This window comes from Nansenia antarctica, assembly GCF_963989245.1.
Source record: "Nansenia antarctica genome assembly, chromosome: 1".
Lineage (NCBI taxonomy): Eukaryota > Metazoa > Chordata > Actinopteri > Argentiniformes > Microstomatidae > Nansenia > Nansenia antarctica.
The window spans coordinates 32,768,001-32,789,583 of record NC_137674.1 but is presented as its reverse complement, the minus strand read 5'-3'; the positions used below and the strand labels follow the sequence as shown (position 1 = coordinate 32,789,583).

The following is a 21,583-nucleotide window of genomic DNA, read 5'->3' as shown; positions in this document are numbered from 1 at the left end:
GTGTAAAAATATACGACACTTTCAACTACTCATCAACCCTGATGATGCTACAGTGTTACCACTGAGAAAAACCAAAACATGTCTAATGACATTGATAATATTTTTCAATTCCGGTTTTACTATTGTTAGCTAGTTAAGCAGATTGGGTACTTTCAGTTGTATGGCATCAGTAAATAGCCAGCAACATTTCCAGTGACATCGCTTTCGATTATATTTAACTCACCTGTACTAAGGATGTAGTAGCTCTGTACAGCCCATTATTCTGGGGCAGTACCATTTCAGAATAATACTTAGCATATAAGAACAATTACAAACCCTTCTGGGGCAATACTATACAAAATAGTATATGGTTATAATTTATATATAATTATGATATCATATGTATATCATATTTAAGATGATGAGCAATTTTTTTTGTTATGGTTCCTTGACCCCTATTTACCATGTTTAAATGCAAAATAAAGTTGAACATGGGTGCTCTTATTTTGAAATGGTTCTTTACATAAATTTACATTGAACGGAATTAGATTAGTTCCACTCTTGGGCTGCGTTCGTAAATTTGCTCTGAGTGCGCCGGGGCGCACACTGAGTTCAACGTCATAAAGAGACCAAGTAGTTTGATTGGACGAGAGGCATTCCATGAGTGCTGATCAAAGTTCCAGAACGATTTTACGAACGCGGCCAAAGGCTCAGAGAACACATCAACAACACCACAGAGACCCGTCAGGGAGGGACTGGTGAACAAAACAATGACAACGCCAGGCAGGATTTCAATGCAATAACATGTTTTAAAGACTCCTGGGACGGATTGTGCCATTTTCCTTCATTTTGCTGTGTTTTATTATTCACGGACCCGCTGATATCCGAACATTTAACTGACTGGTTGCTGTTGACAACCGAGTTACCCAAAAGCTGGCTAGCAGAGACAGGACGAAGGGGGTTGTTGTTGGGTAAACAACATCATCTTTCTCGGGGTTTTTTTATCCGTCGAAACTCGTTTCAAGTGTGTGCCATACTAACTATGAACCGTTAGATAAGCTTTGTTATGTTGACGTGCTAGTTAGCATAATAACACTGATATGTCAAGCTATTAGGCAGCTAGCAAGACCTTTGCTCAACACTAAGCTAACTAACTAGCTAGCTACAAGGTACTCTGTTCCAGCCAGTTGACCATCCAGAGAGAGAGAAAGACCATCAAAGGAAGACTTTTGGGGATCTTGTGTTATTGTTACAAAGCTGGCCGGCAAATAGACTGAACTACTAAAACTTTATGAGTTTGATTTTCGGTGCCAGTTTGCACATTATCATGTTTCAGGGAAATTCATTGTCTTGCCATTACTAATACACTTTCTTTGTTTTTGCTTTGCACTTTGCTTCACCTCAAATAGAAGAACCACAGACAGATCTTCTATTCTGGCAGCTCAGAAGTCAAGTCATTTGATGATTCATGAAGCCAGAGATTTTACAGGCGAGACCTGGTTGATCAAGGATAAAACAAATTCAACCTGGGTCACCTCACTGTATTTATATTTTGCACTGTCATATATTGACATTTTCCTAATAAATATTTGAAATACATGCTGCAGATATTGTGTCGATAAGCTGTAGAAATTAGCTAGAGGACCTAAACCTTTAGAGGTCACTGTCACCATGCAACTGTGTTAAATTCACTCCTGTCACTTTGATCAAAGTGAGGTGTATAAAACACACAGTTTTTAACCTAAACGTCATAGGGTATTGATTTCTCTCTAGAATTACTTGACTGATATACCCGTAGCCCTACTCTACTCTATTGCTATTTATTGGAAGTATTTGGCGTTATAGTCAAACTGCTCCAGCTTGCACAAACAACACTGTTCAACATTCACACTGAGAAACAATGAGTAGCCATGGCTCGTTATCAGAAAAGGGAGCTAACACCAGTCTGTTATGTCAAGAGGGCTATGCGTGTGGAGGGACAGAGGAGGCTGCGTTTGAATGTAACGAGTGTAAGAGCCTGCAGTGTCCCCGCTGTGACCTGGAGCTCCATAGTCAGGCGGGCCTGGACAGCCACGAGCGGGTCCAGATCAGGCCGGGGCACGTCCCCTACTGTGGCAATTGCAAAGGGGGCGACGCCGGCGGCTCAGCAAATGGCGGAAGGCGGCACAGGTCCGTGGTCCGCTGCCAGAGCTGCAAAGTTAACCTGTGCCAAAACTGTCAGAGACGCACCCACGGTGGGGGTAACAAGAAGAAGCACCAACTCACTGCCTATCCTCCTATAACTCCTCAACCTGCACCTGCAACTGCACCTGCACCTGCAACTGCACCTGCACCTCCACTTCAACCTGCACCCAAACCCGTGGAGGTCAACGTAAGCCCGGTGGTAGATGAGGCTGAAGCCGAGAGAGCGAGACTGTTGGAGAAGGTCTGCAGTTTCCTCCTGGTGGATGAGAACGAGGAAATGCAGGTGGGTACAGTGAGGAGAGTCCACAGCGCTGATGAAACTCGCCTGGTTTTGAATGGTATTGAGATCTTTCACAAGTTATGTAAGAATTTTCCCTGACAGTTTGTGCAGTGCGTTAACCTTTCCCTGTCCACTCTGCGTTTTCCAGATAAAGGATGAAGACGACTTTGTCAAGAAATTGAACTGCAAGCCTGAAAAGCTGCTCAAGGTGGTGTCCATATTTGGCAGCACGGGAGAGGGCAAATCCTACACCCTGAACCATACCTTCTTCTTGGGCAGAGAGGTGTTCAAGACCTCCCCCACGCAGGAGTCCTGCACGGTGGGGGTCTGGGCGGCGCTGGACCCCGTCCACAAGGTAGTGGTGATCGACACAGAGGGGCTTCTGGGTAACAGCTCCAACCAGGGCCAGAGGACACGCCTCCTGCTCAAGGTCCTCGCCGTCTCCGACCTGATCATCTACCGCACCCACACCGACCGCCTCCATGACGACCTCTTCAAGTTCCTGGGAGACGCGTCGGACGCCTACTTGAAGCATTTCACCAAGGAGCTCAAGGCGACAACGGCCCGCTGCGGCCTGGACGTCCCCCTGTCCACCCTGGGCCCTGCTGTCATCATCTTCCACGAGACCGTCCACACCAAACTACTGGGCGCAGGTCAGTGTGGAGGGATACTCCTCTGAATACTGTCACCATACTCTCCAAACCAAACTACTGGGTTCAGGTCAGTGTAGAGCAATACTCGACTCACCATACTCTCCAAAGCAAACTACTGGGTTCAGGTCAGTGTAGACTCTAGAGGAATACTCTTCTCAATACTGTCACCATACTCTCCGAACTTCTACTACGTAGGTTCAGGTCAGTGTAGAAGAATACTCCGCCCGATACTGTCACCGTACTGTGTACTAACAGGGGGTTTGTTTGGTTACGTATCAACTAATAATTCATTTTACTCATTTACATTTTACCCATTTAGCAGACGCTTTTATCCAAAGCGACTTACAATTAGAGATCACAGGGACAGTCTCCCTGGAGTAATGGCCCGGGCCACACCGCCAACGTCAACCTCAGTAGCGCGTGTGCGTTTCATTTCGGCGCCCATGTCAATGGGATTATAGCAGCCACACAGCAGCTCAAGTGTGGCTCACACTCAGTGTGGCACGCCATCTAGAGGGTTGGACTGTTTACTATTTTTTCCGTGTGCCACGCCCGTGAAAATGTATCTGTTGATAGACATCTTACCAGCAACATACCATCTGTTGTTAAGTGAAAAAGAAGTGTGGATATTGCCATTTAAAAAAATATAAATACAAATAAATTCACATAATATGACAAGTCCAGACATGTCTAAACAAGTCTGTCTCTCTCTCTCTCTCTCTCTCTCTCTCTCTCTCTCTCTCTCTCTCTCTCTCTCTCCCTCTCTCTCTCTCTCTCTCTCTCAACGAGGCTAAACTCAATGTACAAACTGTGACACTTTAAAATAACGTGAAAAAATACTTTTGTGCAATATGACAACCCTAGTTGACTATCTGTGCAGTATAGTACAGTGGATTGTGTACATAGCCTTTATTGATGTAAACCAGCTCCTTACCTTCTTGTGATTTTATGCTTTTTCAAAAAAAAAAAAAAAAAAATCCCTTTCCTAACACCAGGGGAGCCACCCCTCCTAAATTTCGTTGTTTGGTACCTGTACTGTAGCAATGACAAATAAAGTCCATTCCATTCCATTCCATTCCATAGGGCTGGCAGTAGCAGCTCCACAGCAGAAACGTTGTCTGTATGGAAGCCGCAAGCATGAGAGCCGCAGCATTTCCGCCACGCACGCCCTCTCCTGAGGTAGATGTTGTCGGTGTGTTCGAGCTGTTAGGGCTAAGTGCCTTACTCAAGGGCACACTAGTGGCGGTGTTCCCAGGTGGGATTTGAACTCCTGACCTTCTGATCCAGGCCAACTCACAATCCACTAGACTACTACTACCCCTAATTCATCTCTTTGAGTGGAAATATGTACAGTAGATTAGTACCTTGTCTGTCAACCCTGCAGGTCTGGCAAAGAGGAGTCAGAGCAGTTTTAACAGTGCCTTTAAACTAAAATAGGGTTAGGGTTAGGATCAGATAACAGGTAATTTGATAATGATATGTTCAGCCTAGCCCTGGGCTGTAGAGCCTGTAGCTCTACTCACCCTCTGACCCTTACACACTGTTCACTGTGTCATTGTCATTCCAGCGTGGTTGTTTTTGAAACAGCACAAACACTACTTCCTGACCAGATAAGCAGACCAAGAAATGTAGACCGTTGCGGTTCAAACTGAGTGTGACTGTTGAAATGTTGAATGCCTTTGCTATTTTTACTTTTACATCTTTTTACTCTCATAGAATTATCTTTCTCCTCGATACAACTCCTTAAGTCTTTCCTCTCAGAAGTCATTCCTGTGTTGGCTTAAATTTGGGAGGGGGGGGAGTGGTATTCGAAAGCTGCGCATTCTCTTTCGATGCTAACTATTAACGTCTTCTTCTTCTTCTTCTTCTTTTTCTTCTTCATGCCCTCTCTCTGTAACAGACAAACCGTCAGAGCCCGTTGATCGGTTGCTACGGGAGCGCTTCAGGAAAGTGGGCCGCTTCCCAGAGGCCTTCAGCTCCATCCAGTACCGCGGCACCCAGACCTGCAGCCCTCCTACGGACTTCAGCGGCCTGCAGGCTAGCCTGGAGCAGCTGCTGGACAACAACGCCACCCGCTCCCCGCGCTCGCCCGGGGTCATCTTCAAAGCCCTGCAGGTTAGTTTGTTTGTTTGTTTGTTTGTTTATTAGGATCCCCATTAGCTAATCCCATGAAATTAGCTAGTCTTCTTGGGGTCCGATAGTTCACGGCTCGCGTGTCTCCGCCGGCTCCAAACCTGTTTCAGACAGGCGAGGATTTACATACACGAAACACTGTAGCTGTGGGCGGAGAGCGATCTTCGAGATAGAAGGACGTATTTGCATCGCTGTGGATCTGACGTCACTTAAGCATACATGACAAAGATTAGATTTCAGATTAAATTTGATTAGATTCAACTTTATTGTCATTGCAGAGTACCAGACAACGAAATCCAGTTTAGCATCTAACCAGAAGTGCAATAAAGAGCATATAAAGTAACAAATATGAACATTATTCAGTGTAAAATGACAGGTCTGTGTCTTATTATATTGTATTGATGATTTCCCAATACTTACTTAATTACTTGTTATTGATGGCAGTTTTTGTGCCACTGTTGTTCGATTTGCTTCGAAATGTGAAAATCTCAGTTGAGCTCAGACTAAATGGTAAACGGACTGACTTATAAATAGGGCTTTCACACCGGCAAAGAACCGTGCCGGTTCGCATTCGCGTTCGGGAACCTCCGAACGTTGGTGCTGTCTGGCGAACAAGCCCGCGTTCATACCAGTGTAACCTGAACCATCCGCGTCATCAACGCTGGGTGATGAAGGGGCGGGATAAACAAACATTTCACTGGAAAATAGGATAATATCTTCCACTACAGTATCTGAAATAAACACAATTTTCTATGAAACAAAACAAAAGACACTTTCTACACGCATTCTCTTACTAATCAGCTGCTCCATTACTGGAATAGAAATGGCTTACGAAATTCGCGTTCGCGCATGTCCGCGCGTGTGCGTGTGTGTGTGTTTGCTGAGCATGTGAGGAAGATAGAGAGAATAATGAAACTTTTGATATTGTTTTTGATCACTAATGATTAGATTTAGATTAGATTACATTTTGTCTACTTCCTCCTTGCTGGACTCTGCAGCCTAGAATATGACACACCCACTGACGACGTGACTGTTCTACGTTTTGGTTCGCGCTTGAGAACCACTACTTTCTGGTTCCCGCTGCGAACCAACTTTTCAGGCTCCGAACCAATTGAGTTTCGGTCTGAACGCGCCGGCCGGTTCCAGACTTGGTTCGCGAACGCGAACCGGCACGGTTCTTTGCCGGTGTGAATGCCCTAATAGAGGCTTATTCCAAAGCGCTTTACAACGGCCCCTCATTCACCCATTCACACACACACATTCATATGGCGGCAAGTTACCATGCAAGGCGCAGGCCCGCTCATTGAGAGCAATTTGGGGTTCAGTGTCTTGCCCAAGGACACCTTGTAAGGCGATCAACTTCTCCAGAATTGAGTTAATTGAGTCTTTACTTACAAGCGAGTTCGTTTAATCTCAACGAGACGTCCTTGATATAACTTCTAAGATAAAATGATCCAATCAAATATTAGGCACCACTACTGAACTGTTCTTTAAGAGAATATTTATTCGAGCACATCAGTAAGCAATAGCATCAGCAAGCAATAGCATCAGCAAGCAATAGCATTTCATTCCATGGAAAGGGGTCTTATCTAGCTTCACCTCCGCAGGCCAGTATCAGCTAGTCGTCAATAGGTTAACTGCAGAAGCTTCACCAGACAAGAGCCCCGTTTCGCCTTGGTGCATAGTCTTTATACATTTTCCTTAACATTTAGGGATGGGCTGTCCTTCTATCTGGTAGGTTTTATGGTAAGCGTCTGTTCTATATCGGTATGTGGCCTTCGACTTCTTTCGGTGTCCGTGCGAGTGTGCTGTGTGTTATCTTCTTCTTCTGACCCCCCGGTCGTTTATCATGGTGAGAGTGTTCGGACACTGTCGGCAACGGTATCCACCTATGTGAGCAGCCTAGTCTTGCGCGACGTTAGACACACACACATTCTGTTATGTTTTTTAAGAAACCAGTAAGCATATGCACACAGTTATGTTTTTTGGATGTACAGACATTTTGATACAGTTATTTTGGGTGTATTCTACGTGCGTTCTAAAGCACTAATTGGCCAGTTAATTGATCTTCAAACACATTCCCTCCTGACTAGGTCAGTAGGCCCTATGTCCTTATCAGGATCGCTTGTGTAAACATCACTGTTGCCAGGCCCACAGAGTCCCATGACTTGGGATTCGATTAACAAGTTAAAATACAGTATAGAAGAATAGACTTATCATTAATCATTAGTTATGATAGTATAAAATCAGTATAGGAAAATAGAATATCATAACAGCAGGTACAAAATGGTTGTTAGCACATAGGCAAAAATAAGCAATCTACAGGCGGTTTGAACCACAACACTTTTTTCCAGTCAGGAGCCCCTTCCCTCCATGTCGCTCAAAAGCAGAACCTCTCTTTTGGCTTTGCGAGACCTTCCCATTTTTTCCTCAACTGACCTCAGTCACATATTATTTAAATGAGCACACAGTACATGATTTATCACTTGTAGTTATTTTAATACAAATCCCCAACAACCTCGACATGTTACCAGCCGGGGTTCGAACCACTGATCTGCTGACCTGGCGATCATTAGACGCCAGCTCTATCTCCTGCGCCACAGCCACCCCAGACTATATCTAATTTTGACCGGCTGTTGTCGTCCCTCTCTGTGTCCAGGCCCTGAGCGAGCGTTTCACTGGGGAGATAGCAGACGAGCTGGTAGCTCACAGCTGCTTGTTCCCTGACGAGTACTTCACCTGCTCCAGCCTCTGCCTCAGCTGCAGGTCAGTCCTCTCTATGTTTGGATGGCCATGTCCGTTCTACTCATTCTATTTCTATGAGGACAGCTAGCTGACTGTGACGGGTTCACCTTTAACTGTCCCTCCTGAAACCTCTCCATCCCCTCTACCCCTCTGTAGAGTTTCTCTACTGTAAAAATAAATAAATAATCTTAATTCTTCCTTCTTCGAGTATTATGACTGCCTATGGCCCCTGGCCCAAGCATAGATTACTTTTTCTTGCGATGACTGGATGGATAGATGATTCACTTACTGAGACAAGTGTATTTGTTGTTAGTCGCTTTGGAGAAAGGCGTCTGCTAAATGCCAAAAATGTAAAACCCAAAACATATTTTCCTTACCCCCTCTTTCCAGTTCTCTCTCTCTCTCTTTCCAGTTTGCTACTAACTTGCACAATTGTTTAATACTGTTAGTCACTTTGTCGTTGATATTTCAGCTCCGGCTGCAGGCACAGCATGAACCACCTGGGAGAAGGAGTGTGTCACGAGGCCAAACACCGCTGCCGCTACTCAGCCAAATACGACAACCGTATCTACACCTGCAAGGTGAGGCTAGCAGGATGACCCAACCCGGCCTAGCATTACCTGGACGAACCCCATATTCACACACAGTCTCTTGTGATGAATGACTACCGCCTCAGGTTGACCCCAGGTTCACCCCGGTGTCTCTCTGTCCCCTGCAGGCCTGCTATGAGGGAGGGAAGGAGGTGGTGGTGGTGTCCAAGACGTCTGCATCCTCCGACTCTCCGTGGCTGGGCCTGGCCAGATACGCCTGGTCTGGGTGAGCAGCCTCTCAGATTCAGACTCAGACTCAGACTCAGACTCAGACTCAGATTCAGAGTCAAATTAATTGTGACAGCAGCTGGGGAAACCTGGAACAAGTCTCCAACCAATCAAAATGTTCAGACTTCTATTCTAAAGAATGTAAATAAATGTCAGCGTTGTTGAAAATCAATGACACGCTACTACCTAGTTAGTGTAGAGTAGTGGGGATTACTCACTGAATCCAACGCTGAAATTTCGTTACATTTTTCAGAATAAAAGTCTGGACTGCCCGTCGGTTGGCTGCTTGTTCCCAGTTCCACCTGGTGTGCTGTGCTGTCATATAGTCACTGACAGAGTACAAGTACAAAGACAACATAAACTCAGTTTGGCATCTGACAAGATGACCGTGCAATAGTGCAAAAGCCATAAAAGTATGGACAGATATAATGTACAGTGTGATGTACAGACAAGGGCAAAGATATGTACAGATAAGATATGTGCAGTATGATATGTACAGGACAAGGGCAATGGATATCAATACAATATGTACAGTTAGGCTACAGTTAGGCTACAGTTAGGCTATATGTACAGTTAGGCTATATGTACAGTTAGGCTACAGTTAGGCTATATGTACAGTTAGGCTACAGTTAGGCTATATGTACAGTTAGGCTACAGTTAGGCTATATGTACAGTTAGGCTACAGTTAGGCTATATGTACAGTTAGGCTATATGTACAGTTAGGCTATTGTACAGTTGGGCTATATGTACAGTTGGGCTATATATGTACAGTTAGGCTATATGTACAGTTGGGCTATATGTACAGTTAGGCTACAGTTAGGCTATATGTACAGTTAGGCTACAGTTAGGCTATATGTACAGTTAGGCTACAGTTAGGCTATATGTACAGTTAGGCTATATGTACAGTTAGGCTATTGTACAGTTGGGCTATATGTACAGTTGGGCTATATGTACAGTTAGGCTATTGTACAGTTGGGCTATATGTACAGTTAGGCTATTGTACAGTTGGGCTATATGTACAGTTAGGCTATATGTACAGTTAGGCTATATGTACAGTTAGGCTATTGTACAGTTGGGCTATATGTACAGTTAGGCTATATGTACAGTTAGGCTATATGTACAGTTGGGCTGTATGTACAGTTAGGCTATATGTACAGTTGGGCTATATGTACAGTTAGGCTATTGTACAGTTGGGCTATATGTACAGTTGGGCTATATGTACAGTTAGGCTATATGTACAGTTAGGCTATATGTACAGTGTGCAAAACAGCAGCGGTGCAAAAGACAAGCCCTGAGTGGTATGAGGGGGGGGCTGGGGGGGGTTGGTGTGCAATGAATGTTCCTCCTATTGGGGGGTGGAGGGGGCTGGGTGGGGGGGTAGAGGTATAAGGGGGGTATGCGGTACAGACGGGGTATGCGGTATAGGCGGGGGTTTGTGTCTAGGGGGCATGGCTACCGCTGGGATTTTGAGTTCAGCAGCCTGACAGCTGTTCCTGAGCCTGCTGGTGCGGTAGCCTAGACCCCTATACAGCCCCCGCCGTATGGGAGGAGGGCAAACAGTCTGTGACTGGGGTGGGAGGGGTCTTCAATGATGCCTCGCGCCCTCCACAGACACCGCTATACCTGGAGGCCCTCGATGGCAGGGAGTTGGGCACCGGTGATGTAGTGGGCGGTTTTCACCACCCGTTGCTGTCTGGGTGAGCAGCCTGTCAGTGACCCCCCCCCCCCCAGAGGTCATGGGTAGTGGGCAGTGGGCCAGGGGGCTTAGGATTGAGTTTCTACCACTGCCTCTAATTTTAACCGTGGTGCTCGCTCCGAGACCTGAGACCTGACCTGAGATCAGTGTCTCTCCCACAAAGCCGCAGATTCGTGTTACCGAAGCACAATTAAAATACTCCAAATATATACCAATGTATACTTTGAGGGCGATTTTCTCCACTAGTTGACTTGAGGTGTACCAACATTCATATAAGCATAAGATATTATCATCTTCAACTATCTCCAGATTTCAATGTATGACACATCATTTGAAAACATGAGGAAAATACTTTCATAATCTGTAAATAACTTGTAACGTGTTTATAACTGCTCTGTAAGACTAACTAGTATTACCATGTGTGTGTGTGGTTGTCTGTAGTTATGTGATCGAGTGTCCACACTGTGGGGTGATCTATCGGAGTCGCCAGTACTGGTTTGGAAACCAAGACCCAGTGGACACAGTGGTCCGCACTGAGATCCAGCATATCTGGCCTGGGGTGAGTCTATCATATTCAATTATTGAATTTGACATTGACATTATTCAATTGTCACTTTATTTTGTTGTTGTTGAGTTGGTGAGAGCTGCTGTAACGCCTTAATTTCCCTTCGGGGATCAATAATGTGTGTGTGTATCTACTTCTCTCTCTCTCTCTCTCTCTCTCTCTCTCTCTCTCTCTAAGAGGACTATATATTGGATAGTGTAGAAAGACTAGACAGGAAAGTAAGGAGGAGAGGGTATGTCAGCAGGGCATGAGCCATATTCAAACCCATGCTGACATGGGCATATGTGAGCGCTGAGGGCCGTGGTTCTAGACCACCCCAGGCCACAAGGGGGACTATATCCAACGATGCGCCTACTAACAACATCTAACCCAACTACACTACTTGCTTATCCTCGATTTGTCCCCCCTCATAAAAGACAATCACTGATGTCAAAAGCCAACAACAACAACAACCAAACTTCTTGTAATAATGTAATGTAAATAATCTCCACCCTGGTGCGCTTGGTGGCATACCATACCACTAAGGCGCCATGTAATCGCAGGGTCGCTGATTCGATTCCGTCCTTCGACATATCCTGCATGTCATCCCTCCTCTCTCTCTCTCTCCCACCCATCCTTCCTGTCAATCTCTACTGTCTCTATCCCAATAAAGCAGAAATGCCCTAAAAATATTTATTTTATTTAAAATATATATTTTTATTTTCTCCCCAGTCTGACGGTTTTCTAAAGGACAACAGCAACGCAGCACAGCGACTGCTGGATGGCGTCAGCTTTGTGGCCCAATCCGTCTCTGAGATGAGCATCAAGCCTGCCAAGGCTGTCACCTCCTGGCTGACGGACCAGATCGCGCCGCCCTCCTGGAAGCCCAACTCCCTCATCCTGGTGAGTGAGACCACGGACCCCTCCCCTCCCCTCCCCTCCCCTCCCCTCCCCTCCCCTCCCCTCCCCTCCCTCCTGGAAGCCCAACTCCCTCATCCTGGTGAGTGAGACCACGGACCCCTCCCTCCCTCCCCTCCCCTCCCTCCTGGAAGCCCAACTCCCTCATCCTGGTGAGTGAGACCACGGACCCCTCCCTCCCTCCCCTCCCTCCCCTCCCCTCCCTCCTGGAAGCCCAACTCCCTCATCCTGGTGAGTGAGACCACAGTCCCCTCCCCTCCCCTCCCCTCCCTTCCTCCCTCCCCTCCCCTCCCCTCCCTCCCCTCCCCGCCCTCCTGGAAGCCCAACTCCCTCATCCTGGTGAGTGAGACCACGGAGGGGACCACGTTTATGGCCTGCGTGTGTGTGTCTGTGCTTCTGTGCGTGTGTGTGTGCGTGTCTTTGTCTGTGTGTGTGTCTGTGCTTCTGTGTGTGTGTGCTTGTGTGTGTGTGTGTGTGTGTGTGTTCCCGCTCACAGCCCCCTCTTACACAACCGATGTTTGCATGTCGCCAGATAAGGCTCTCTCATTGGCTCAGATCATCGTCGTCGCCGTCCCCCCTCTCTCTCGCGCCGTGAGAGGCCTGTGTCAATAACACAATAACAACTCTTTGTTTTTGTGCTTTTTCCCCGCTCCTGGTTCCCCTCACACACACACACGTATGTCACACACAGACGTGCCATAAGTGCCATGAGGTGTTCCAGGACAACGACACCAAGCACCACTGCCGGGCCTGCGGGGAGGGCTTCTGTGACACCTGCTCCTCCAAAGCCACGTCCGTCAAAGAGAAAGGCTGGGGTCTGGCTGTCAGAGTGTGTGACGCCTGCTATGAGCAGAGAGCCACAGGTACACACACACGCACACATACACACAATGCACGCACACACAGACAGACAGACACACACACTACATGACAGTTGTAGCAGGCAGTAGGTTCAAATAAGACCCCCCCCCCCCTCACTCCCATACACAGACACACATATAGACACACACACACACACACACACACACACATACATACACACACACACACACACACACACACACACACATACATACACACACACACACACACACACACACACACACACACACACACACATACACAGACACACACATAGACACACACACACACACACACACACACACACACACATACACACACACACACACACATACACACACACACACACACACACACACACACACACATACACAGACACACACATAGACACACACACACACACACACACACACACACATACATACACACACACACACACACACACACACACATACACACACACACACACACATACATACACACACACACACACACACACACACAACGGTTGTACAAGGCAGGAGGTTCAAATAAGACCCCCCCCTCACTCCCATACACAAACACACACATAGACACACACGCGCACACACACATACACACACACGCGCACACACACAGACACGACGGTTGTAGGGGGTAGGAGGTTCTAATAAGCCCCCCCCCACTCCCATATACACACAGACAGACACAACACACACACATCCACACACACACACACACACACACGACGGTTGTAGGGGGCAGGAGGTTCAAAGAAGATCCCCCCCCCCTCACTCCCATACACAGACACACACACACACACACACACACACACACACACACACACACATACACACACACACACACACACAGACACACAACGGTTGTAGGGGGCAGGAGGTTCAAATAGGACCCCCCCCCCCCCTCACTCCCATATACACACAGACACACAACACAGACAGACACACACAGACACACTGCCAACTGTGTCAAAGGTGGGCAGTATTTCTGTTTTGGTTGGAGCCATCCAGTGGTCACATGGGTGTTGACTGTGTTCCAGAGCCGCTGGAGGCCGAGGTGGAGGATGAGGAAGGTGGGACGCTCGCTAGGAAGGTCGGGGAGGCAGTGACTAATACACTGGGCGCCGTGGTTACAGCTATCGACATCCCACTAGGTGAGTCGTTGTTGTGAAAAAACAGGAGAATTGTGTAATAGGCGACTAGACTGCAGTACATGTGACGCCGTGGGCAAGCTGCCCCCTGGTGGCTCATGAAGTGTCTTCATTAGTGGGAAATAAAAAAGGACTATTTCGCATTAGTCCCAAACTATTTTTCTCTTTCAAATATTTTGGGTTATCTGGAGGTGCAGTGCTACATAATTATGAGTTAAAATGGTCGTTCCTCCTCACCCTGTGTGTGTGTCTGTCTGTGTGTGTGTGTGTGTGTCCGTGTGCATGTGCGTGCATGTGTGTGTGTGTGTGTGTGAGTGTGTGCGTGTCTGTGTGCGTCGTGCGTGCATGTGTGTCTGTCTGTCTGTGTGTGTGTGTGTGTGTGTCCGTGTGCATGTGCGTGCATGTGTGTGTGTGTGTGTTTGTGTGCCCGTACCCTCTCCAGGCCTGATGAAGGATGCGGCGCGCCCCGCCTACTGGGTCCCTGACCAGGACATCTTGTCGTGCCACCACTGCCAGCGCGTCTTCACTGCCAGGCTGTCCAAGCACCACTGCCGTGCCTGTGGCCAGGGCGTGTGTGACGACTGCTCCCCGGAGCGCCGCCCCGTCCCCTCCCGCGGCTGGGACCACCCTGTGCGTGTGTGTGCCAGCTGCGACCAGAAACCAGGGGATCTTTAACAGGGCTGGTGGATGTGGACGTGGACTGGCCGCCCCCCCCCCCCCTAACCTCCCCAGATCGCTGAAAAGAACCACTCACTTAACCCTTAACCCTCAACCCTTGACCCCGTCCACCTCTGTTATAATACCTCTGTTACTGGCAGGGTTCAGTCCCGTGGCTAGGGAGGGTGAGGGAGGTGGTGGTATGTTTAGGGTTTGAGGGTTCCTGAGGCCTTGCGGGAAGAACAGGAGCGTCTGTGTATTTTGTCACTTTTGAAAAGTAAAAAAAGGAGACAGAGTTCGTACTTTGAGCTCCTTTCCTTGACCCGAATCACTGCTTTCTTTTTGATTGGATGATGGTTTTGAAATATTTTTCTACCATAGAGAAAATGACATTTGTATCATGTTTAAACAATGCTCATTTATTAAAAATGATTTTAGTTATAATTCATTCTTACTACTAAAGCATTGTCTCACTGATGTCGTATTATGTGTAATGGTGAGAAGATAGTGTCATCAGTGCAGTTTCTACGGCATGCTCTACTGCAACCTTTTAGTTTTTGCACTAAGTCTGTTGCAGCTGTGACAAGCTGCTGCTTATCGTGGCCCAAAAAAACAGAGAATCAACGTTACTATAGCCAGTATGTTTGTAGAGGAATTTAATTAGATTTATTGGTAGAGTAAGAATGATTCTCAGAGGCAAGGATGGTGCTTGATTGGTTTGCATCAGAGGCATTCAGGTTACTATTTCATTGTTGATATCACCTCCATGTTACCATGGTTACGGTTGTATGAGCTAGAAGAGTGTAAATTGTAGATTCTAGAGATGGACAAAAAAAATATTTATGTTTTGCAGGAAAACTCTCAGAGGTTTGACGGTCTGAGAGATACATTGCCTTTTAGATGTTGAGAGGATGATCACCTGAAAAACCAATATGGAACCTCATTGTAATTATTTAACTTATACTGGGTGGTATCTTTCTAATGTAGCTTACCATGTCTGTTGCTTAAGGTTACACATACGCATTATATACCTCATGCACCGAGTATAATCAATGGGGTGGCAGTTACTTTTATCCGTTTTTGAACTTTGTCTGACTGAACAGCTGTTTGAAGAACAAACAGATTCTCATCAAAACTAGTTTGACATATCAAATGTACGCTTTCAGATCACTATACACACAAGCTGACAGGTCACATAGGCTGAAGTCACTAGATGAGTTGAGCATAACGTTTTGTGTTTTGTTTGTTTTCTGCATTGTTTTCATTACTTTTTTTTCAAGTTATTTTGTGTTTTTTGGGGGAATTCAGATATAGTATTTTAGACAGTACATGATAATAAAGGAGTTCCATGTATTTTTATTTGTAGACAACCTCTGCTTTTCAGAGTTTACTCGCTTTTTTTCTTCTTTTACTTTTTACTAGAATCTGTTTTTATTCACACATACAAAGAAGCTTCCATAGAGTTCCATTTGTAGTGCTTGCCATTTCACACCGTACATTGTTAGGTGTGATTAAAGCTTTAACTAATAAAGCTGGGTAAGTTAAAGCTTTAACTAATACTATCGACATCTCTGTTGAAAGTGTGTTTTAAAAGAATAGTTTTCAAAGTTAAACCAGGTAACAGTTAAAGTTTACCTGGATACCAAGCACATGGAAATGCCTTTACAATAATGTTTGTCAAAAAAAGAAGAAAAAAAGCTTGTCTTGATTGTATTCCTTTTAGATATAATTGTCATGCTATTTTTTGCCCCCCTTTCCTAAGTTGTAATCCTTAGTAGTGATGTGTAGGAACGTTATAATGCATCTGCCAAATCTGCAGTCACATGTCTATGGTGGTATTACTGCACCAACACATTTCTGTGATGCTTATATTGCACAAGCTAGCATATGACACCACGTCCTCTTTAGGTGTAGAAGACCCATCAGATTTGTGACGTCCAGTTGTTTAAAAGACCTGTTGTGTTGCTTGAGAGTTACAGATTGTGACTGGTTATGTCTGAGAACAGTCCACTCCTCCTGCCATCCACACTCTGATTTCACACTGGTATGAAACGAAGTATGTTATGCTAATATTAAACTTATGACTGGGGCATAGTGTGGATGTCTGCATATACTGACAATGTTATTACAGGTGATGGAATGACTGCAAGACTTTTTCATATTATTAAAGTCATATCACGGCCCGTGGCTGTCAAAGTTGTTGTGGAGTGTCTGCCTCATTATGTCTTCAGTCTCTGTGGTCCCAAGTTTCTGATGATTCAACTTGGAAGCGTACTGCTCAATAGTGTTGACTAAGAGAAGAGTTAGTGCCAGATCATGAAATAAGAGAAATGTTTTGTGCATCAAGATTGCAAGATCTACAAAAACATAGAGGAATTTTGTAACAGGCTTAGGATACGTTTTAAAATGGGCCTGAAGGTGAAAATAACCAATGAGAAACAACTCAGTCGTGAGAAATGGAAATGTTTCATGAATGTTTAGGCAAGGCAAGTTTATTTGTATAGCACATTTCATACAACATAGGCAATTCAAAGTGCTTTACATAATAGCATTTAAAAATACAGAAAAAGAAGGATAGTAAGAAAAAAAGAAAAAAAAGACATGTTTACTGAAACATTGTTTCTTTAAGAAGTGTCTGTATTCAATTTTGTCCAACATAAATACAGGGACAACCCTTTAAAATGATTTTGACAGTTTACCCCTATAAGCCACGCCTTATTCACGCATTCTGTCCTCTGATTGGCCAACGATTTCTATCTGTGGCCCTGATTGGTTGGTTTTCCGTAGGTTTCCCTCAGAGCTGCAGGACGCTGATATTGCATTACAGCGGAGCAAAATGGCGGCTGTCATTCAGAATCCACTAAAAGCGTAAGTAATTTGACAAATTGTTGAAATTCTGATACAGTTACTTTGTCGCCAACAATAAGATTATGATAACACATCATTTGACGTGTATACGTGACGTATGCACACGACTGGCTGAACTGTCGTAGCATTTTCTGTATCTCTACTTATGCATAATGTGTCAGTGCTTTCTCCAAAGTAGCCTGCTTAGTTTTTTTTTATTTGGCAATCATGACTTTATACATTATTCTCTGCTTATGTGTTTCGTGCATTGTGATATTTCTGATTGCATATTCTAGTTTAAACATTAAGCCTGATCTAATGTATTGACTCCGAGTCCCCACGTCCAATCCAAAGACTCCCTCCTGTCTTTGAACGGATCTGGATTCGTTTGACTTATTTAATTAAAACGTAGCTACATAAAGTGTTTCAACAATGCAATGCAATGTTATGGCGATCGTTAAAGACGCTAAATGCATTCGATTAAAACGGAATAACATTTCACATTTCACATTCCTGGAGTCGTTTTACAGTTGGCGTGAATTGTCGACATGTCAACTTTGGCTCGAGCGCAGACGTGGTCAGGACCCGGCAGAGCAGCCAGGGAGGGAGGAGGAGGAGGCATTTTACATTTGCATGCCTTTCCTTCCTTCCGAGAGCGGAAAAGTGACAGCAATTTCAGCCACGCAATTTTAATTTTTGCTAGTTATTTCAATTGCATCCTACTCCAAATCCATGCTCCGGGGGAAGTGTCTTTCTGTGCACACAGCACTCCCCCCTTTGTTCTATCCATGCTTTATATTCACCCTTCACCTTTCCCCCCTACACCTTCCCCCCCCTAGTTTCAAGAGTGGAGTTGTTGCTGCCTCTCTTGCATGTCTATTTTCATAGAGAAAGAGATACCTATTCATTTATTTTTCCTATGCACTATTTTTTGTGCACTGTTGTTGTGGTGTGCAGGGGACAGTAGTTTATGCCTTAACCTGGGCCCCCAGCTACAGTAGAGATGATCTGCCTTGAGGTAGGAGCCTAGGTGAGGAGGAGGGATAATTGGACTGTGCCTTTAAGTGGAGGAGTGGCGCAGATTAGCCTGGTCCAGGATCCGAGGCCCATCTGTCAAGAGATGCTCCGACAGTGAGGAAGTGTTGAGCACAAGCAGGGGACCCATCTGCTCCTCCACCGAGGTACCGTGGCCCCCCCCACCCCCCCCCCCCCCCCCACCACGGGCCCTACAGGAGCAGGGGAGTGTGCTCCTCCTTGCCTGGTACACACCACTAAACACTGTGCCCGTCGTTGTTCTACGATCAGCACCGTGTAGCCCAGTACGAGACTGGTGGTGGTGGTAGTAGTACCACCATGGTGGTCTTTAATGCTCGTTTCATGGCTTGTTTGTTTCATTTGAAACGTTGCAGGTTTTGGTGATTCGGTGCCGTTGATGTAGAAACTTTGTCATCCTCATGTCTAACCGGATCAACCGACTCTTTTTGGGATTCTATGTTGGGCCCCGCGCGCCGCTTCGTCCCAGAGCGGTTCTAACGTTCTAATGTGGAATGGTGTCCTCCTGCCATAAGCCTTGTTTAATGAAGTGTTTCAATCTGCTATAATTAGCTACTGTCTCGGGTTTCTGATTTCATTTCACACGTTTTGTCAGATTATAATTAGTCACACTTGACACTAATTGGATGTTGCTCATGTGGACCGGTGTGACCTTTTTTTTCTTGTATCAAGAGTATAGAATAGGAAATTAAATTCGTGAGTCTGGTTGTTTCCGTTTTTTTGTAGAGATCGTGGTTGGTGTAGCAAAAAGTATAGGCCTACAGTAGCTCCTCCTCTCTGTATGTGTGTGTGTGTGTGTGTGTCTGTGTCTCTGTGTGTGTCTGTGTGTTGTTTTCTGTATGGAGGAGAGAGTGGGAAGAAGAGATAAGGGAGAGGGAGAATAACCACTGATAAAATGGAGCCCAAAACGTCCTCAATGTGCACAGTTGGTTGTTGTGCGTTTCTGGTCATTTCTTCCTAAAGACGATACTGTTTCTCTGATCTTATTTTTATAGCCTACAGTACACCAGCAAACCAGACATTTGATAGGAGATGTTGGTGGCCCTTGTGCATGTCAGACACTGTGTGTGTCTGTTTGTCATGGCTGTGTGCGGTTGTCTTTGTTGAGTGAGTCATTCATGGCAGCCTGCAAGCATGTTGGTGCTGAAGTGAGGAGGTGTGTGTGTACCGTCTGGTTCTCCTCCAGCCCCTCACCCCCGGCTCTGTCGTGCTGATTGCTGATGGGTGTAATCAGGGTGTTGTTGTCAGGATGTAGTCGCCTGCTATGCCCTCCTCTCTTGTTGTTGCTTGCAGCTCTCTGGCTTCCTGCAAAAAAGCAACAGCGCACCTGCAACAGGCTCGGCTCGTTGGTCGTAGTTACCGCTCACTAGACCTAGTAGTTATTTGTTAACTAGACCTAGTTCAGTTACTGTTAACTAGACCTAGTTCAGTTACCACTCACTAGACCTAGTAATTACTGTTCACTAGACCTAGTTCAGTTACCGCTCACTAGACCTAGTTCAGTTAGTGTTAACTAGACCTGGTAGTTGCTGTTAACTAGACCTAGTTCAGTTACTGCTCACTAGACCTAGTAGTTACCGCTCACCAGAATGAGAATGAGAATGAGAATGAGAATGAGAATGAGAATGAGAATGAGAATGAATGAGAATGGACTTTATTTGTCATTGCTACAGTACAGGTACCAAACAACGAAATTTAGGAGGGGTGGCTCCCCTGGTGTTAGGAAAGGAAAAAAACAAACAAACACATTTTAGAAAAAGCATAAAATCACAAGAAGGTAAGGAGCTGGTTTACATAAATAAAGGCTATGTACACAATCCACTGTACTATACTGCACAGATAGTCCTAGTCACCAGACCTAGTATTCACTAGACCTGGTAGTTACTGTTAACTAGACCTAGTTCAGTTACTGTTAACTAGACCTAGAAGCTACTGTTCACAGAGCTAGTTCAGTTAGTGGTGTTCACTAGACCTAGTAGTTACTGTTAACTAGACCTAGTTCAGTTTTTAAACCGGACAGCAGCAACTCTAAATGTTAAACTCTTCAGACAGAAAAGACGTCACAGCTAAGGTAAACGAGAAGGGGGGTATTTTCTTGATATTTATTTATTTCCTTCTCATGGAAACTGAAAGGGATCTCTCTGGAATATGCAAAGTGTCTGTTCCGGGCTACGCCTGCACAGACATGTGACATACATGTTAGACGGTTGGCGGAGGCCCCACCAGCCACGAGATTTGCTTCTGTTCAAACCCCACCCCACCCCACCCACTCGCACATCTGTAAGATAGTGTAGGCGGCTACACTTTTGAGGTACCTGTAGCTGCACACGTATACTGTGAGAAAAAAGAAGAAAGATGTCTGTTTCTGGTTAGGCTCTGGTATGGGTCTTCTCACTGTTGTGGAACAGCAGCCCTCCAACCACTTCAATGTCACACACAAAGGCCCTAAATAACGGACAAGAGAAAGAAAAAAAGAAGAAAGAAAATGTGTGTAGCTTTGGGGGGGGTGGGGGGGGTGGCGGAGAGCGGTGAGGTGAGTGTGTGAGCGGTGACTCCTTGCACCTTCTGTGCTCCTCAGACGCTGCATGTCAGAGAGATCTGTCACCTAGGCCACAGCACCTGCAGATCAGACCAGCACCCGCTTGATGGTAGACAGTGACACGCTGCCTGGCTGACGGTTAACGCCTGGCGACAGAGGGGAGCTTTCAACAGGACTTTTGATGCTTGTTTGCTTTCTATTCCCCTCAGCGGGTTTTTTTTCTCTCCTCTTTTGTGAGACAAATTAGCTCTACTGGTTTGACTGAAATGGATCTAGTAGAGAGGTGGTTCTCAGCTTCAGTCTGGCTGGCTGGCTGGCTGCACAGCGTTGTGTAGGCCGATGTCGCATCCGCTTCAGTCATGACTGGTTTTGTCACACAGGTAGCTTACGTTGATGTAGGTCGGTGGCTGTATGGTGTGGATGTTGATGAGTGTTTTTATGACATGACATTGTTAGTTAGGTGAAGAAGACACTTGAGAGTCGATTGTTATTTGTGTCCTTTTTCTGTGTCTTCAGCGTTCAGTGT

At 45.8% G+C, this 21,583-nt stretch overlaps 1 protein-coding gene across 3 annotated transcripts; it reads left to right on the top strand.

Moving 5' to 3' along the window:
• Positions 1 to 1,879: 1,879 nt before the first annotated feature.
• Positions 1,880 to 14,707, top strand: LOC308163695 (zinc finger FYVE domain-containing protein 1-like; the record flags this gene model as incomplete). Of its 3 annotated transcripts, none has more annotated exons than XM_080537884.1 (11): positions 1,880 to 2,446; positions 2,592 to 3,096; positions 4,997 to 5,211; positions 7,889 to 7,995; positions 8,447 to 8,555; positions 8,693 to 8,790; positions 10,972 to 11,047; positions 11,765 to 11,935; positions 12,642 to 12,813; positions 13,851 to 13,964; positions 14,404 to 14,707. In XM_080537884.1, the coding sequence occupies 11 exons, from the start codon at positions 1,880 to 1,882 to the stop codon at positions 14,634 to 14,636; spliced, it is 2,367 nt and encodes a 788-aa protein (XP_080394010.1). In that variant the 3' UTR covers positions 14,637 to 14,707. The 3 variants fall into 3 exon arrangements, with proteins under 3 accessions (XP_080394010.1, XP_080394008.1, XP_080394009.1); XM_080537882.1 differs by having other exon boundaries at positions 10,930 to 11,047; XM_080537883.1 differs by having other exon boundaries at positions 1,880 to 2,455; positions 10,930 to 11,047.
• Between the last annotated feature and the right edge of the window lie 6,876 nt (positions 14,708 to 21,583).